At 45.1% G+C, this 18,776-nt stretch overlaps 1 protein-coding gene across 2 annotated transcripts in view; it reads left to right on the forward strand.

Moving 5' to 3' along the window:
- SRGAP3 (SLIT-ROBO Rho GTPase activating protein 3) overlaps positions 1 to 18,776 on the forward strand; it is a 209,503-nt gene that overhangs the window by 134,570 nt on the left and 56,157 nt on the right. For both annotated transcript variants that reach the window (XM_025204779.1, XM_025204778.1), the window contains exons 4-6: positions 9,293 to 9,355; positions 16,738 to 16,923; positions 18,714 to 18,776. The exon at positions 18,714 to 18,776 is cut by the window's right edge and continues 93 nt beyond it. In XM_025204779.1, coding sequence (XP_025060564.1) covers positions 9,293 to 9,355; positions 16,738 to 16,923; positions 18,714 to 18,776 — 312 coding nt within the window. The remainder of the gene's footprint in view (positions 1 to 9,292; positions 9,356 to 16,737; positions 16,924 to 18,713) is intronic.

Genomic DNA, 18,776 nt, shown 5'->3' on the forward strand with positions numbered 1-18,776 from the left:
TGCTGGATGTGTAAGAAAGTATAATCAGCAAGACAGCACTGAATGCCTCCCCTGTTGATGTGAGGTGAGGAGGGATCACTTGGATCAGTGATAATATCATGTCCCCTAGTATTATGGTGAATGGTATAGAGCTGGGAGTTAGGATTTGGGGAACTCTTCAGAGTTGGAAATTCATCCTTGTGTAAAGGAATAGAAACAGGTCTGTGCACCACTTCTGTGTATCCTGGTGGTTTAGGTAGGACTCAACCAAGCCTTGCATTGTGGAGGACTGCTCTAGGACTGTGCAAATAGGTTCCAACCTGAATACCTGAGGGTCGAAGCTAATGGATTCTAGGTTTTATTTAGAGATGGATCCAGTCTGCAGAATTTGTATCTCTATTTCCAATGTACCAGAAGTCATGGCTATTTGAAGCTTTGCTTCTGATTAATATAAATGCAAGAACAACTTGTAAAACTCGATCCAGGTCTGGGCTTGGGTTTGAGGACCATCAAAACCCAATGATTTGGGAACTTTAGGTCTAAGGACATCTTTTGGTTTATTTCTTATCTTTCTGGCCTTTCCGGAGGTGAAAGAAAGTTCACAATCCTTCTGATTGAAGATGTGGGAGGCTGAATGGACAATTTGTCCTATGCTCTGAATTCATGTGTTTAAGCCAGACCCCTGCAAACTGCAACCATTGTTTCACAGAGCTGTAATCAAACCCCTGTCTTTGAATTTTATCCCAGCAATGAAATGAACCATGCACCTTTCTTCTCACAATGATACTTTAGAATTTGGTGTTGAACATAGTGCTACAACCCTGCCTGTCCATTACAGTGCCTCTCAGTCCAGTCCCTAACACACCACCTCTTGTTTCTACGATCTTAAAATCCAAAGACATGGCTTGTGTTATTATCTCCATAGTTGTAGCTTGCTGCAGTCTTGAGGCCCAAGACTAAGGCCTTAGTTACTGTAAGCCGGGGTAGTGTTATACTGATGACTTTTATAGTGAAGGAAAAGCCCAAAGGGATCTTAAATGTGTCTCAGGGTTTTTATAAAAAGACCCAGTAATGATATCATTTTGGTTGTTTAAAGTTACAGTGACAATAGGCAATTGTCCTCTAATGGATGCAGTTTCTTGTTACATAAAACCTGTCAATCCTCCAAAGCACGGTAGTAAATTTTTCTAGAAAATGTTTTACAGTCAGTCACATTGTGTATTGGACAGTGGACTGTGCATGCAGGCTCTAACAGTGGCACAGATGCTTCCAAGATGAATACTTTGCATATGCCTCTTGGGCATTTCTCATACCTTTGCAAAGCAGCCTCTGATTCTTAGGGGTCATCAGTTTTAGGCTCCTGATATGAGATCTGAAATTTTTATTGTTCCTGTTTTTATTTTTTTTTTCCTGTTGCTATTTTTCTCTGTGGACACCTGAGATAATTTCCCATGAGAAAAGCATTTCCAAGCACTGGCAATGTCTGATTAAAACCAACCTAAAACAAAGGAACTCTTTATGCGGTCGATGCTCCTTTCAAAAACTTGGAGGTATAGTATGACTTGAAACAATGTCTGTGTTCCTGTTCAGAAGTGCCTACGTTTCAGTGGCATATAAGCGTATATATGACTTCAGGGTCTGGTTTTGTATAAATACATAGGTTTTCAGCAAAGGGTGGTTATCAAAGGGTTGGGTGCAAGTCACAGAATCGTAGGAATTAAAGATGGAAAACCCATTTTAGGTCCCGGGTCCATCACTGGCTGGTTTGTCTTCTCTGTGCATCACTGTCCTGGAAGTTCCTCTGCAATCACCGGGGTCTCTTTACATGAACCTTTTGGAGCTGCAATTTGTTCAGGGATTCTTTCGTGACCTGCTTGGCCTAGAGAGAGGACGAAAGCTTCCTGGCCCCTGCGTGGAGGATGCAAGATGCAAGGGAAGAGCATGGCCTCTGTGGCATCGTCTCTCCTTCCACAATTGAGCCAGCCGGGGAGAGCTCTTGGGGCAGTGCAGGGGCACAGAGTGTGGGCTTAGGGATCCCTGGCCTCTTGCATTTCTTGAAATTTGAGGAGATTTACCCCCTGGCTGTTCCTTGAGGGAGGCACATCCCACCAGTGAGGGGGTGGGAGGGGGAGAAGAGGAAGGAGGCTTGGCTAGGGGAATCTCCCTGGGGCTCCAGTCCCCACTGAGGTTTGTCTCAGGTAGGAGATTGTCCGGGCCAGTATTAGTATTACTGACAGGTAGGCAATAAATTGAGGTGCAGAGAGCTGTTATTGCAGACGATCTTATTTGATCTCCTGTCTCATCAAATCTGTGTCCCCACTTCAGCCTCACAACACATTCTTTTGACAGGAGCAAATTATTGCTTCTGACTGATGTTGGGGGGGACAGGGTGGGGACGGGGGGGCGTGGTAATGCATCAGGAAAGGTTTTTTGCTCCTGTTTTCACCTTCAGTGGAAGGCCTGGGAATAGGCTTGCCATTTCTTCCATTAGCATATACTCCAGAAAAACAAACCTGTGGGCTGCAGTGTCTGAAATAACAGTGCTGCATTATTCTCCAACCTGGGATTTAATTATTTGCCATGACAGAGATGTGAATTTGATTAGGTCCCGTACTGCAATGTTCTGGACAGAGACCTAATGAGGAAGTGTTGTCTGCATACAAGGAAGTTTCTTTTTTTTTTTTATTATTATTTTTTAACAATCCGTCTTTGTGTTGTCAAGAGGCTGAGCTGCTGCTCGCTATTGCTGTTTTCTCCCCGCAGCAGCAGCAATTTTAATAAGGGCTCCTAAACTGTACCCATTGCTATCACGCCAAGTAACTGCTTTTTAATAGGAATAGAAGGCATAAAGCAGGCAGCTAAATTAGAGGTTGGGTTTTTGCAGATGGTGCTGGCGAATTGGAATATGCACCACATGACATTTTGACTTCGTCTCCTGTAAGTGTGTGTGTGTGTGTGTGTGTGTGTGTGTGTGTGTATGCAATCTTTCTGTTTAGAACAGAGAGGGCAAACTCTGAAGAGGTCTGGGAATCTGTCAGCTTCTCTCGTACCTGCATCTGGGAAAGGATCCAACAGCATGAAGAGCTACGCTGTCATCTTTGAGAACAGCGGCCCCCCGATCCCGTTTGCCAGACGCACCCTGGCTCTGGGGATTCTCCAGGTGGTGTTGTGTAGAACGGGGCCACACTCCCCAGGGGTAGAAATGGATGAAAAGGGGATTGAGAGAACACCGTTTAAATTAAAATAGCCACTGACAGTAATTGCTGGGATCCAGAAAATGTCAAGGTGGCGTGCCACTTGGGGTTCAGACATGATGCACACCTGAAGCTCTGAGGACTTCAGTGCAATTTGTGGGGAAGCAGCATTGCAGAAGATCAAGCCACTTACATTTAGCTGGATTTAAGAGCCTAATTTAGGCAACCTGGTTCGACAATTGTGGCTTCCCTGATTTACCCACAGTCACGCGGGAAGTCTGAGGCTGAGGCAAGGACTGAATCCAGTGCCTTTTCCACAAGCCCATCTTCTCCCATGTAATTTGGGAATGGGTTAGTTCTGGGGTTTTGGTTTGGCTCGCATGGAAGAGAGGTCAGCTCTGAAGTTCAGCTCAGCATCTGAACTCCCTCAGGGTCGGAGAGGGTTTGGATCTGGTTTGGGTCAGTAATTAGCATGGGAAAAGGTGAATAACTGAAATACTGGATGGCACTGTTGTGTGCATGTGAATTAAATGAAGCTGTTTGTTACCTTGTTCAGCTAATGGCAGGTTGCTGCTAAGATTTTCAAGAGTGGTTGGAAATTGCGATTGCCTCAGTTTTTGCGGGCCCAGCTTGAAACGCCTCAAGGAGCCTGAGTTTTGGAAGGCAGGAATTACCTAGCATTTTCTGAAGATCTGGCCTCTCGAGGGCATGTCAACCTGGACACACAACAGTGGGCACCACAAAGCACTAGCCACTTGAAAATCTTATCTTGTGTAAAACTTCTGATCTTCTTTCAGAGGCAAATGCCATGCTGTTAATGGAAGAAGCTCTTGTTCACCAGCTTTTCTCCTGCACCTTCCATATGAAATTCTAATTTCTAATAATTTAAACTTAAACTTTAGATATAGGCAGGCTACCCAGTCAACTTTTAATTAGAGCCCACTTGTGTGATGTGGGTATCTTTGGTTAAAGCCACCCAACCAGTCAACCTTTGGGATATTACTTAAGCTGACTGAATGCATAAAAATATATGGGGCTGTCTGAGGAAATCTGAAAGTAATTGCTGTCATTTTGGGGGGGTCTATACTTACTTTAAACCTGTCTTCAAATTATAATGAGTACTTCAAGTCTGAGAAGAGCCCACAGAGAGATTTGGGGTATAATTACAAGGGAAACAGGAAGGCAATGCATACACATCTGCAGCAGCATCCAACCACTGGATTTCTGAGTAGGAATTGACTTGGTTTGCAGCCAATCATAAGTGATTGGTAGTTCCCTAAGAAATGGTCTCTCCTGTGAAATATCACATTCGTGTTGTGGGAACTAGGAGATTAGATCATGATTAAAATTTGCATCTTGTTGCCTGGCAGAGGACAAAAATAGATTAAATGATTTCAGCAGTAAGGAAGGAAAAGATGCCAAAGAAAAATACCCACAAAACTTTAAATTCATAATGGACTGTCTTCCCTAAGCACTTTAATGCCTTTCTAGTGATGCAGTGAAAATAGAAACCTTGATTATCTGTAGAGGTAGTTACTTCTTTATTGTAATGTGTTTTGGAGAAGTATTTTGACTCCTTCCCAATGAGAATGAGGTCCACTCAGAATGAGATGGTGAAGGGTAAGGAGGAGGATGTAGAAAATGGGGCAGTGGTAGGATGGTGAATATGAATGGGCATGTACAATTGTAAATTGCTGCATCCGACATGAAAACACAACTCAAAGACTTTGACAACACAAATTGGGCGCTTTGACAATCCCAGAATATTGAAAGACCTGGCAGATGAAATTGGTAGTCTGGCAGCTGGGATTTTTAATAAATCTATTGAATCATGCCTACCACCATTCTGCAAAATATCAAACCTAGTACTTTTATACTGAGAGAAGAAAATGATCCAGAAAACTACCAGTCTGTTGGTCTGTTCTTCAAAAGTGTGCAAGGCTTTTGAACAAATGCTGAAGGAAACGTAATTTTAGACATGAAGGTAAAAAGAAAATGGAAAGTAAGGCAAAATGGAAGTCCCTGAAGTCTTACTTTTGAATGCTGATTTTCTGGACAAAGAAAATGTGATAGATATAATCTATTTAGACTTTAGCAAAATATTTGATACAGTGCCATATGGAAAGTTATTTGTTAAGCTGGAGAAGATGAGAATTAACTTAAGAGTTTATGGAGGGTAAGGATCTGGCTAAAGAAGCTGTGCACAAATAGGAAGTCAGGCTGTAAGGTGCTTATTAGTGGAGTTTTTCAAGGATTGTTCTTGGAACCAATCTTCTATCATATTTTTAATAATAATTTTGGCACAAAATGAAGAACAGGCTAGTGGTATTTGCTGTGATGAGAGAGATGGTCAATATGGGGGGTGTGGGGGAGAGTTCGAATATCTTACAGGTAGAATTGGATGAGAGATGGCGTAATAAAAAAAGAAATGCACCTAGGGATTAATACGTAGAGCTATATAATGGGAATTTCTCAGATGGAGCAACTGAAGAGGAGAAGGGTTCAAGACTATTAATGGACACTGGATGGCCGAGCCACCAGTGAGGTCTGAGTGTGAGAAGGCAAATGTGATCCCATAATGCATCAGACTTAAGTTGGAGCTTGATACTGGATAAGGGATAATATGGTGCAGTAGCCTTTGGTAGCAAGAGCCCTAACTCGGTGGCCCAGAAGGTCCTCTTCCAGTCCTGTAGTCCTTGAGAAGTAGGGACATTCAACTATAGATATAAGCCTGGTAAGCTAAGCAGCTTGCGTGGGATCATTAGTTGATTAGGGGACCTCCCAGAAACGCATTGAATGGGTACCCAGCAGGTGGTTCCTGGGAGCCTGCACATTGCACTCTGCTCTCTCAATTGATCCTGAAACAAAACTTTTGCAGGTGGTTTGAGAAGCTTCTCTCTGTAGTTTCAATGGTTTTCAATATCCTTTGGCACAGCATTGCTACATTGCAGATACTGCATTCTCCCTAGGGTTGGCCTCCTTTTGGTCATAGATTAAGCAATCTGTGTATCGTAAAGGGTATGCGGCAGTCGCAACTGATATATTGGCATTCATTCATCTGCACTAACATGCCACCAATTCCAGGGAGAATGCAGCAGTGGTTTACCCATGGACAGCAAAGCTGCATAAATGAGGAATTTAATGTAGCCAGCTGGAGCTCTGAGAATGTTTCTGAGAAGTGCTAGATAAATCCAAAATAGAAAATGCTGTTCCATCCATCCAGCAGACCCTACCATCCTTCTACCTGCCCTGATAATGGGGAAAATATTAGATCCAAAGAGCTCATGGTTGAGTGGAATGAGTGCTATTAGTGAAAGAATATTTTTTGTAACATCAGGTTCCTGATTTGTATGTTTTCAGTGGGAAGCAATTGCATCTAGGACTTTCCTGTATGGTGCTGAGTGCCTCTCGCTGGTTCTTGCATACCCTCATCTCCTGTGGAGCTTAATGGGTGTTGAGCACGCTCAGAACTTTTCAGGGCCAGATCTTTTTCTGTCATTATTCAGACATTTTCTAGCGTGCTCCTCACCAGGGTGTCTGAACTTGGGTTTGAATGATACAGGGGCAAAGGTAAGTCTAAAATTAGACGTGCAATAAGTGAGAGGTACATCATGGGTGTGACAGCACTGAAATATTGTTGCTCCAGTGTATATTTATGGCTTTTGGATGAACAGGGATATTCTTAAATAAATAGAAATAAGAGTCCAGGTTCGGTTTTTGACCTGCCAAGTGCCATTATCCTAGGCAGTGTGAAAGCAGAGAACATCTGTATTTTGGTTTTAGGCCTTTATAAATGAGAAAAACAGGGCCCAGATGTGGATTGGCAGCCCAGTGGATGGTGTCACTTCAGTTTCTAAAGCAGGAAGGATATTAGACAGGATTTGTAGAAGTGTTGTAAATAAGGCCCCTGAGGCATCCCCCAGGCCGCAGGGCAATTCCAGTTCTAAAATAATATCCAAAATTAAAATGTACAGTTTTTGGGTGCCAGAACATAGCAATGAATGGAGGCAGGAGAGGGCAAATTTGGGAAGGAGCAAAATGTATTTAAAAAGACATTCCCAGAAACCATTTGTGCTGCCAGAATTCACTTGCTCCGTTGTAAGCTGAGAAAAGGAAAGAGAGAACACTGCAAGCATGAAAGCAATGTGAAAAATGCAGCGAGATATCAGTGGCATTAAGAAGTTGCTGCATTCTTGTTCTCTGTGGGATGGGTGTGAATGCATCTGTTAGGGATTTACCAGGATTCACTTGGATGCAAGCGACGGCAGGGTTTGGAACAAATGTATCTTATTACACAATGCTTCAGGCCTTGGCGTGGCTTGGTAAAAGAAGAAAAATAGATCATCTTCCCTTCTTCCCTCCCAATCTTAGTCATTTGAGTGCCTTTTTTATGCTGTCCCTTTCTTTGTGAAATGTCATCCCTGCTCAGCTACCGAACTGCCCCACTATTCTCATTTGATACTTTTCCAAAGGTTCGCTGCCTCCATGATGTCCGTGATCAGTAAGTCGGTAAAAGCCATCAACCTCACTAATGCTACTAGGATGAGGGTAATGTTATAGCCTCCATCCTCCCCCATCATCTGCCTAATCTTATTCTGCTGTCTGTTGTGTAAAATCTGAGCTTCTCCCTATTGCTTTTGTGGTCCCTGTGGTCATCTCAGCCCATCTGTGATATAGTATGTATTTTTTACATGGGGCCTGGCCTAACATGATCTTGCTCTCTGCAGTATAACTACCAGTGTTTGTGCTCTGGGTGGCAGGGGTGGGCTGGCTGCGGTGGCAGGGGCTGCCTTTCTTGTGCCCCAGTCACTCACCCCTGATTGCGGGGCCGGTTGCCCACCCCGCATTATGCTACTGCTGGATCTCAGTTGGAATCCTTAGGTGACACTTCGGTAAGACAAGTAATAAGTATAAGGATGGTGGTGTTACAGTTAGTGGTAGATGTTGGATCCAGTGGGAGAATCCTGCATGCCCTGCATGTGACTTGTTTTACGTGAGGAGGCCGTTGCGCATTGGCAACTGTGAGGCTCTTGGCGGAGGAGAAACCTGTGTCCAGGGGCAATGAGAGCCAAGATGACTGGGGTTACTCTTCCACTGCAGCCTTCATCTGCCTTTGCAGCCGTTGAGAAGTATGCCTTCTTCATCTGCCTGCTCCACTGTTGAGGTCTTTGTTATGTTGGCCTGCTCTTTGTCTGATACCTCCCCTTCGATCTTACCATCATGGGCAACCAGGAGTACAAGACATCTGACAGTGTTGCTCTTGGGGTCATTGGTACATGCAAGTCTCTCCACCCCATCAAGGTGGCAATCCATGGAGGAGAATGCAGTTAGTAAATACACCCAGCAAGGCTTTGAGAGAGGAGGATGAAAAGAGAGGTTGCTATGTGAGAGGAAATAATCATCCCAGAACCCCTTAGTTATGCTGAAGCTGTATGAATAACCTAACAGAACTCCTTGGCATTCAGTGTGCTTATCTGACATTTGGCTTGATTTTGCTAGTGACGTGGCTGTGATGCTCACGCTGTTGCTCTACCACGTGGATGGTGTCAAGCGGGCCAAATGCTGACTGTTTGCCCTGCATTGTGGGCTGTGGCTAGGAGTTCACAGCTGTGTTAAGCGTGGAGGGAGGGGGGCCTGTGCTGAAGAGCCTTGTGCCTTTCCTAATTTTGGATTGGATTGACTGCAAGAATTCTGCTTCCCTCTGGGTAATGGAGATGAAGTCGAAGGCAATCTTGCCATCTACTGAAAGCCCTAGGGGACCAATATGACGGCAGCCTATCAGTAGGCTCCCTACTCCTGGGCACGCATCCTGCCCCGGCTGTGGTATGTAAGTCTCTGTGCTACTGAAGGATCCACCCTGGTTAGGTAATTGGGTGGTTAGCACGGTTGGCTGTGCAGGTAGAATTTCCCAGCAACAAAGCACAAAGCTTTCAGACCACCCCTGACACTCAGGGCTGAGGAAGGTGCTATGTAATAGAAGCACAGGACCTGGTGAGGTGGCTTCATTGAATGTTTTCCTCCAAACTGTGCTGCCCTCTGTTAAGAAAAACCTGATTATGTTGAACAAAGCAGAATTGCAGCTTCCTTTTCATGTCCTTTTTTTTTTGTTGTTGTTCCAGAGTAAGGAAATTGGCTTACAGATGCATGAAGAACTCTTGAAGGTCACCAATGAACTCTACACAGTAAGTAATATGCTGCTTCTCCTCGTGTCTAACCGGTGTAACGAGGATTACAGTAATCGGGAACAAAGGCAATGTAATACATTATACACAGAACAAAATGTCAATTAAGTGTTACAATTACTTGTGGAGGATCCTTTTCATATGTTACGATTGCTGTCTTTTTTTTCAATCCTTTTTAGTTATTAGAGATCTTTTATCTTTAATTGGGTTTGACTGGGACAGAGAAGAATTTAGTAACCTTGTCCTACAATGGAGATCTTTCCGCTGCTATGGATTGAGGACCAGGCTATAGATTACAATATCTGATTCTGTCACTCATGCAACAAAGGGTGTTTTGGACTAGATGCAGCATGACGTTTGCTGTCCTCATAATGCTCCTACTCCAAGGCTTTCCCTTGTCCTGCCTTTAGGCCTTGTGTCCATGACCACTTTTAGATGTTACCAGTGTCTGTTCTTTGGGCCAGTGGAGTTGCTCTGGAGTGGCACTGTTTAAGCTCAGTCCTAACTTGCCTGACCCTTTCCATGTGAGTTCTTTAGCCTGCCTGTGGTGCGTGCACAGCTGATGATGGCTGAATCTGACTGTCAGCATGTGATTTTTTTATTTTTTATTACTTTCCTCCTGTTGATGTTCTTTTTCCTAATTAAATCCATTGCGGCGGTTCCCTCACTGCCAATGTCTTTTTGGTGCTAAATGAAATCGTGACCAGAGGCGCTGCTTTCCAAGTAGGCTTTCATGGGAAGGTCAGCAAAAACCCTTGTATTGTTCCCACTCTTCAGCCAGCAGGAGTTGGTTTATCATTTCCACTTGGGCTTAAGGATTGATGACGTTTTCTAGGAAGCAGTATTAAAGTTTGTCATGCTTAGGAAAATATAAGCAATCCTGCTGATCCCCTCAGCTCCTTTCTGTTTCCTGGTCATAAATTACTCCACAGCAGTTTTATTCCGAAGCCGAATGATTGCTTTATTCTATTCTTTTTATAAAGAGGCCTCAATAATAAAATTAATTCTTTTTCTTGGAAACTTCTACTAAAAATCTTCATTTTACAGGTTCATTTAACTGTAGCTGAATCCTTTTGGAAACAGTGTGATAGATGCAAAGCAAACAAAATGAAGTGAGAACTGAGCAAACATTAACCCACCAACTGGATGAATCCATCCAAGGTGACAAAAGCAAGACATGAGGGACACAACCCAGAATTCAGTCTGTCTGAGCTTCTAAAATGTGTCGAGGTCTGAAATGAATGCAGCTCCTGAAAAGCATGGTGTGAAATCCTGGCCCTCATGAAATGGCAGAGCTTCCATTGACTTCAGCAGATTTAGGATTTCACTGCGATCCCATTCTGGTCCTACATTCTGGCCAGTATGTGCTTAAGTGGATGAAAGGGCATAAATCCGTGGAGAAGGTGCTGTTCCGTGTTGCTTTGAATTAACCTCCCTGTTATAAAATAATTGACCAAGAGGAGGCAGGCTTGTTTCACAAACTATAATGAAACCTGGACAAGGGACCTGCCTCATTAAGGAACCTTCTCCCCAAAGAGATCATCCCCAGTGGGTGGAGTTCCAGTTTGCACAAGCTCAGTTCAGGAACTGATTTTTGGTTGTCCCTTAAGTGAGCTGTAAAAACAGGTTTGATAGCAGTACACTTGTGGGATAACTCAGCATGGTGGATTTGCTCTGTGGCATGCTCTCATACCCAAGACTGATGGGGTATTCTTGCATCTGTTGCTCTAACTTGAAGTGAACCTAGGGATTGCCATTGAGAACAGGTTTGGGGATCAGATCACTTAAGCCCATGTTTGACTCTGGCTTTACTGGGACTTAGGCGCTGTGTTAATGCTAAGCCTTTATTTAAGTCCCTTGTGGAGTCAGTCTTAATAACAAGCTGTTTAGAAGACTGAAGCACTCTAGCTAATGGCAGCAAACAATACCATTTATGGACAGCAATGTTGGCAGTGGCCTTTATCTAGAACATGTTATTAATATTGGAAAACACAACTTGTGTTGTTAAATAACTAATGAACACTGGAACATATTTTTCCTCCCTCCATTGCAGCTAATTAACTTATTTGCAGAAAGATCCTAGGGACACAGCTGTGGCAGCTTTTCTTTATGACACAATAGCTTAAGACAGGGACAACATGACTTTGTTCCAAATACTGTGGAGAAGGCGTGAGAGGACTGTAGATTGGAGAATAGATTGCTCTAGGTAGCCACCATCCAAAATAAGAGAACAGTAAGGAAACTGTGGGACTTTTAAACCTTAGCTGATCTTTTTGCCTGGACTGCACAGCCTCAGATGGGAGACAATGGGAAATATTGCCTGTGCAGCAAACTTATAATAGCAGTGGTTTCAGCAATATGAACATTATCAGTCTGGAAAGAATAATGCTATAAAGTGCTGTTCGTGTTAACTCTTACGCAGTTTTGAAGGGACTTTCACATGTGGGCAGTCCTGGCTGGGAGCATTGATGTGAAAAGCCATGCACGACACTTTTCCAGCAATCCCTGGTCTTCTTCCTCTTGATTGGCTTCCTCTCAATAATCAGTCATCACTTCAGGTGAGGTAGAGGTACACTTTATGGGTTAACTGAATCAGAAATGCATAAGCTTCTGTGAACCACAGCTCACTTCATCTGATGCTATCGGACAGTATCCAATGCTGTTTCAAGAGCAAGTGAGAGTAAATTATGGTGAGGGAGAAAAAAGACCTTGCTTCAAGAAAATAGTTCTGGCAATTAGCAAGCCTGATGTGGGGGCTGGGGAGTGGGAGCTGGAGACTTCCTATGGTGCCCTCAGGCAGTGCTTTTCAGCTGGCGTGCCACGAAGAGCTCCTTGGTGTGCTAGGAGAATTTTGGAATAATGCAGGGGTGGGCAAAATACAGTCTGTGGGCCAGATCTGGCCCACCTGGTGATTTCATGTGGCCTTCTGGCAGGTGCCTACCAGTTCACTGTATCTGGCCTGGCCCTGGGCTGTCCCTGCTGTGCTCACCTGGGGCTGAGCCCCACTCACTCCCACCCTCGCTTGCGGGATGGCCCTGACCAGGACGGGATGGCAGGAGTGTGGAACCTGGGCCAGCGGGGACATGGGGTCTGCTAGCTCCATCGCGCGGGGCTTCCCGGGGCTCACATGTAATTTCTGCATTCTCCGCCCGAGCTGAGGTCAGTAGAAAGACTCCAGCAGGCTTTGGACAGGGTTCACCATTGAGTAGCGTAGCCTGTATTGATGAACAAACATAGCTAATAAATAGTTGTTTGGAAAGTTGTTGATTGGGCACAGATGTAACTAGGTTAGGTGACTATTTCCCAGCCTCCTGACAAAACTCCAGTGGTACTTACATTACAGCTCAGGCTGTGGTTTCATGGTTAAGCTCTGCTGTTATGGTAATACAATGCAGTTGTGTTTGGGTTTCTCTCGGCGCAAGGAAATCTGTCATGTGACTGTCACTTTTGGACCAAAGTACAGGGCTTGTTTCATTTAGGTACCCCTCTGTGCACCCCACAACAAGTAGGGGAGGACTCTGGGGTAGAGCGAGGAGGAAAGGCTGAGATAAAGCTCCCATGGCTTTTATTTTGCCTATGTCGTGTAGCACAAAAGGGGTCTGCTTTGTGGGATTCTGTGGTTTTGTCATTAGGTAGTTGCAGTTGCAAACGCATGTGGTCCAAATCCCTATTGAGTTATAGGCTTTGTGAAATAACACAGGGTCGAAAGGGGCTCAAGACTCCTCTTGCTACTCCTCCCATTCTTCTGGAATTATAAATCACAGAGACGGCACGTTTCTGGGAGACTTCGATAAGGCATTTGGAGCTCATTTAGAGGCTACGTTTACGCTTGGCTGGAAGAAAGGTCATATGTTTGAGCCTAACGTCTTCCGAGCTAAACACTCAAGGTTTTTTCTGACAACCGCAGCTGTGGAAAACTCTGTGTTTTGTTTGCTGGGGTTTGTGCAAAGTTGTTTTGTTTTTATTCTGTTTTTTTTTTCCTTTTGTGGTTTCGTGCTCCTTTTGAGCGTGCTGTTTTTTTTTCCCCTCTGAAATTATATTGTTCTTTGTAGCTACTGCCCCAAACCATAATTGGGTTCTTTTAATACTCAGCTTTGGCGCTGGCACTGGGAGACTAAGTGATGTGTCCGAAGTTATACTGGAATTAATGGCAGAGCTAGGGATGGCGACCTGAGACGAAATCCTGACTCTTTGGGAGTTGGTGCAAGTTCTTCTAACTTCAAGGTTCGTGGGTGATTCCCAGGATCATCCTTTTTTCTGATGGTTTAGAAGACTTCTGTGGCTCTGATGGTCGGCTGAAACTTAAAAAGACCTTTTGACCACTTTAAAACTAAATTAAGAGGATATCAATTGAGCTGAACTCTTTTTTCCTTTAATTTTGTCAGGAGGCTCTGATTGCCAGCAGGTATTGGTTATCACTTGATTTATATCTTGTTCAAACAAAAGCTGTTTTTCTGGTCCTCCTTCAGTTCATGTTCTTTCTGCCCACATGAAAGATGCTATCCTTCGCCCTCTAACGTCATAGCATTTTTCTTGAAAAGAGTTGGTTGTATGGTAGAGTAGGATTTTAAAGGAGCTTTGGTGTTGTAGGAAAGGTTCAGTTTAAAGAGTTGGTTGTCTTTGGCTATTACAGAGAACAACAGAAATGTTCAGGACTGTATAGACGTTGATTGGCCAAACATCATTGTTATGGGCCAGATTGCTATCTAGATGGCTTTTGCTGCATGTGAGGTAAGGATAATCGGAGAACATGGACTCATGAGGCACGTCCAGATGAGTGCACGCGCGTTTCCCTGAGGACAGATAACAGCGGTACTAGTTGTGCCGCTGCTACTTGTCCCTGGGGAATGCCTGTGCACACGCACCCTGGCACATGGCAGGTTGCCCTGGATGGGGTAAGGGAGGCTGGTGCCAGCATCTGGGCTGGCCCCAGCAGCCTGTCCTGGGGGCCTCCTAGGGCTGCAGCACAGTGATTCAGGTGCGTGGAGCCTGGTTGATGGTTGGAGTGTGGCTCCAGTTGGTTAGGCTCTGGTTTCATTTGGCGTACACTACTGCCACATGCACTGCCCCGCTTTTTTTGGGGATCTCCCAGTGTCAAAAAACCCCTGCTGTGCTGCAAATTAGTATGTACAGCATATGTGGCTTGCAGTGCTGCGGATGGATCTGTAGTGCTGCAGACCGCACGTGCGTGCTTGTCTGGGTGTGCCCATGCAGTCTAAGAGGCCCCAGACCCAGTGATGCAGGAGGTCTCTTGTTTCTATTCAATTTGGGCTGGAACGGGGAGGTAAGGCCATGGCCATAATTCAATGTTTCCCCCCATTAATTCCCATAGTGTTCCCAGGGTCCAATAGGCAGTGGGTGGGATGTTACCTACTATTCTGGGGGAACCAGTGTGTCAGGGGGCCCTCAACAGTTTGTTGGAAGCCTCCTTAGACAGCTGTTTTTGGGTGGAGTGGATGGGAGATGATGCCCTGGAGCAGCTCTCCCCCTTCCTGCTGCATTCCTCCAGAACCTGAGCCTTCTCGAGCTCCCGTGGAGAGGTGCTCCTACAGCTTGGCTCAAGGAAGGGGGGCCCAGCCTCAGATCTCAAACTGTTCTGGTCTGCAGCATCCATGTAGCTCAAAATATCCCCTGCCATGTCTTTTGTGCTAAAGTGCGCCTGATGGCTGAAAAGCAAATGACATGTTTACTTCACGGCCTTGCAGCAGCAGGTTAGGGAGCACCAAAAGCAAGGCCTAAGGCCACGGCGGAGCTCAAAGGTCAGGATCAACTTCAGCACATGTCCCTTAGGATTGTGTTCAGATCCCAGCAGCCACGTGAAGAGCTGGGTTTATAAAAAGGCACGCTTTAGGCCAAAGCTGTCGCTCTGCTACATATTTTGCCAGGGACAAATGGCTCTTGGTTTCCAGAAAAATCAGTAGCTCGGAAGGAAACTCCTTGCAAATGTATCTTCCTTAACATTGCTGAAGGGGTGGGGAGGGGAAGCTGCTGTCTGTTCAGTCAGACCATTACAAAGGTCTCTATAAACACAGACTAGCATCTGTGAGTCAACCATCTTTTACCTTCCGGTTCTTTGCTTTCCCTCCTTATTCAAAAGATGCTCAATAAAACACTTAGCAGATAGGATTGAGTACGTGAGCTGTGGGTTGGTTCCTCCACTGGAGCACCCCAGTAGAGCACCACTGATTTCAGCGGTCTTGCATTAATCTAAATCAGCTGAGGATTGGGTTCTGAACTTGCTAAACAGGATGCCAGGAGATAGAGCAAAGGACCGTGATACTGGTATTCTACCTGCTGCAGCCAAATGTTGTCCCTGTCCCTACCCCCACCCACGCTCCTTTTAAAGGGAAAGCACCTGGAGAGATTGTCCCAAGATCGTCACTCCACTTCACTCCTCCCTTTGCAACTGAGCGGCATACAAAGCTTCGTTCCAGTTCTTAGTGATCACCTGCATTTCACAGTCTCATTGGCAGGCATTTCGGGGCAGCTAACATGCAGTTCTTCTCTACAGAGACAAGTCAAGCATCTCTACCCTTGTCAAGGTGATGTGAAGTAAAACATCCACATCTTGGAGGGAGATGATGAAAGGGGACAATGTGACTAAAGGCATAAAGAGAGAGGAGCGATGTATTTTTCTTTGTGTTCCTTGTGCAGATGTGTTTCTCTGTGTGTTTTTCCTTGTGTGTTGCAAACTGATCATCGCAGTCTTGGGCTGAGTGTACTGGATGTCCACGTGCACCCATTTTGACCACCCTTGTGGCAGCAGATAAAGGCCTGATAGGGTGGGCTGTGGAAAGCAAAACTGTCTCTTCACTTAGATACAACAGCCCCCCAGGTTAGAGATAAGGCCCATTGGGAGGATTTTTGCCTCATGTTTCCAAGCTGAATGCGCTCCTCTGGCTAGAGGGTTTGAACATCATTTACTTGGGGAGAGAGGGGTTGGAGTAAAGGTGACTTTGTGTTGCCTTTGTGCTTGCCATGACATGGGACTGTCCAAGATGCTGTCTGTCCATCACCATGGAGCGGTGTAAGTGGCATCCTGCTTTCCTTGTGGATGCGGTGTAGCAGAGGAAAGCTGGATTGCAAGGTGCTATGGCTATTCCCTTGAATCCATCCTCTGCTGGGGATTTAAAAGGCAAGTTTCTTATACAAGCTCTGCACTGGCTGGAAGGATGCTTGATGTATGCAGAAGTCTCCTCCTGGCCATTTTGAAGTCTCTCTCTTTTCCTCTAGTGGCTTTAACAGCCACAGAATAGCTGAGGACCATGTTTTCCACAGCTGTTGAATCGGGACCTTGCATAAATACTCCTTTTGTGGCTTCTCCTATTTTTTTATTTTTATTTTTTTAACTGTGGGAGATTTATTTGCATCTGTTTCTCCAGGTGATGAAAACCTATCACATGTACCATGCAGAGAGTATCAGCGCTGAGAGCAAGCTGAAGGAAGCAGAGAAGCAGGAGGAGAAGCAGTTCAACAAATCAGGGGACATCAGCGTGAACCTGCTGAGGCACGAGGATAGGCCTCAGCGCCGGAGCTCTGTCAAGAAGATTGAGAAGATGAAGGAAAAGGTGGGTGGGAGGAATAATGAGTCTCCTTGTGTAGCTGTCAAGTCTGGGTGTGGGGGATCGCTGGATGCCGACCATCTTGCTGCAGTCTAGAAATCCCACGGTGGTGAAGGTTTCAGCTCTCTCATTCACCACTTGCATGCAGCCATTTCTGTTGCCTTTTGAAGGGATGGGGGAAGCTGTCTCCCCCTTACTTTGCGCTCATGTGTATCTCAGCAGAAATACCAATGAGAGCAATTTGTGGATGCCATAAAAAAAAGTCTCTTTACTGCCTGTTAGTCATGAAGATATGCCAAAGTCAGCAGGTAGCAAGGACTGAATTCGAAGTCAGGCTGCCACTTGTTAGTAGGAATTGGACCGGGGGGACACAGAGGAGGTCTGTAAAGCGGGGGAGATCTGTGGGGGGAGGGAATGATGTGGCCAGCAATTGGGTAGCCACCGTGGCTCTTAGCAGAGGAAGAGTTGAAAGAGGTAGTTGGAAGGTTCTCTAAAGAGCAATGACTTTGAAAACAAATGCAACAAAAAGGCTGAAACAGCCAGCTAGAGCAAATGAAATCCTTGTACAGGAGCTATTTAGACTGTGGTTAGTGGGTTCTGAGAGACGTTGTCAGCTGCTAAGGGAGGAAGCAAACCAATAAATCTCATTTGTCACAAGCAGACTTTATCACATGGGCCCAGAGGTCACCAGGCAGGGGAGGATTGTGGTCTGGCTGCTGTGCATTGGCTGCTTCTTTCTGTTTTCTAAAATTCCTTATTTTACCAACAAGCAGTAGATATTGCAGCATTCGCTATGTCAGAGACTTGAAGAAAAAAGCCTTCAGGGGACATATAACAGTGTTTCTACCTCCTTACACTCCTCGCTGAGCTAGTGGGCAGAATGGTCTGGAGCTGTGGTACAATAAATAGTCTTTTCCCATAAGTTAACCTTTTGGCTCAACCCTACCAAATCTTCATGTTTTAGTTTGACAGAGTCACCAAACATTTTTTATTGCAGCATGCGCTCTGCTTTTTTTTTTTTTTTTTTTTTTGAGAAGGAAAAGTAGCTCCAGTGGCTCAGAAATGGGTTGTTACATGCTGATTCACTGACCTGTGTTTGTTGCTAGACTATGACAGAGCACAAATCTCTTTTGTTTTAGCTTGCTGCGCCCCAAGTCACTGAAGTCACATTATGCTGCTGAATTTCCTACAGCGGCTGGAATTAATGCACAGTATGCCACCGAGATGTGCAAACACTGACACCATTAAAGCAGTGCAAAAACATTTAGACCACTTTAAAGTGTCATGCACACATGCCTCTTGATTCGTCTACACACGGCCTTAATTAGAGACCTTTTGGGAACAACTGCCCTGGATCCAAATGCATCTGAATCGGCAGGGGCTTTGGGTTCTGGGTTTCATTCTGCATTTTTCAGCTTGGGCCCTTGAGTAGAGTTCTGTTTTCAGATACATCTGCATAAATCCTGGAGTAAGTCCAGATGCACATCAGTGTAACGGTGAGTTGAATTTGACCCCTTGATCTTGACCTATGTCAAACCTTCCATGAACGTACAGATAGCAGGGCAGCAGCTGTGCTCTGAATGCATCATGTACAGCCAAGTAAAATGCACTTACTGTGCTGCTGAATGGACTAGGCGTCTTCAGATAGAATCACCCGCCGTACCGGGAAAGATACCTGCTGCATCCTATCCGATACCAAAGGGTGTTACCGTGCAACAACAGCGCACTCTTGGGGACCTGCAATAAGAGGGAACGTGAACTCCTGAATGTCTTATTTGTGTGTTCTCTTTTCTCAGAGGCAAGCCAAATATTCTGAAAACAAGCTGAAGTGCACTAAAGCTAGGAACGACTACCTGCTG

The sequence above is a fragment of the Alligator sinensis genome, unplaced genomic scaffold (genome assembly GCF_000455745.1).
Source record: "Alligator sinensis unplaced genomic scaffold, ASM45574v1 scaffold451_1, whole genome shotgun sequence".
NCBI classification, from domain to species: Eukaryota; Metazoa; Chordata; order Crocodylia; family Alligatoridae; genus Alligator; species Alligator sinensis.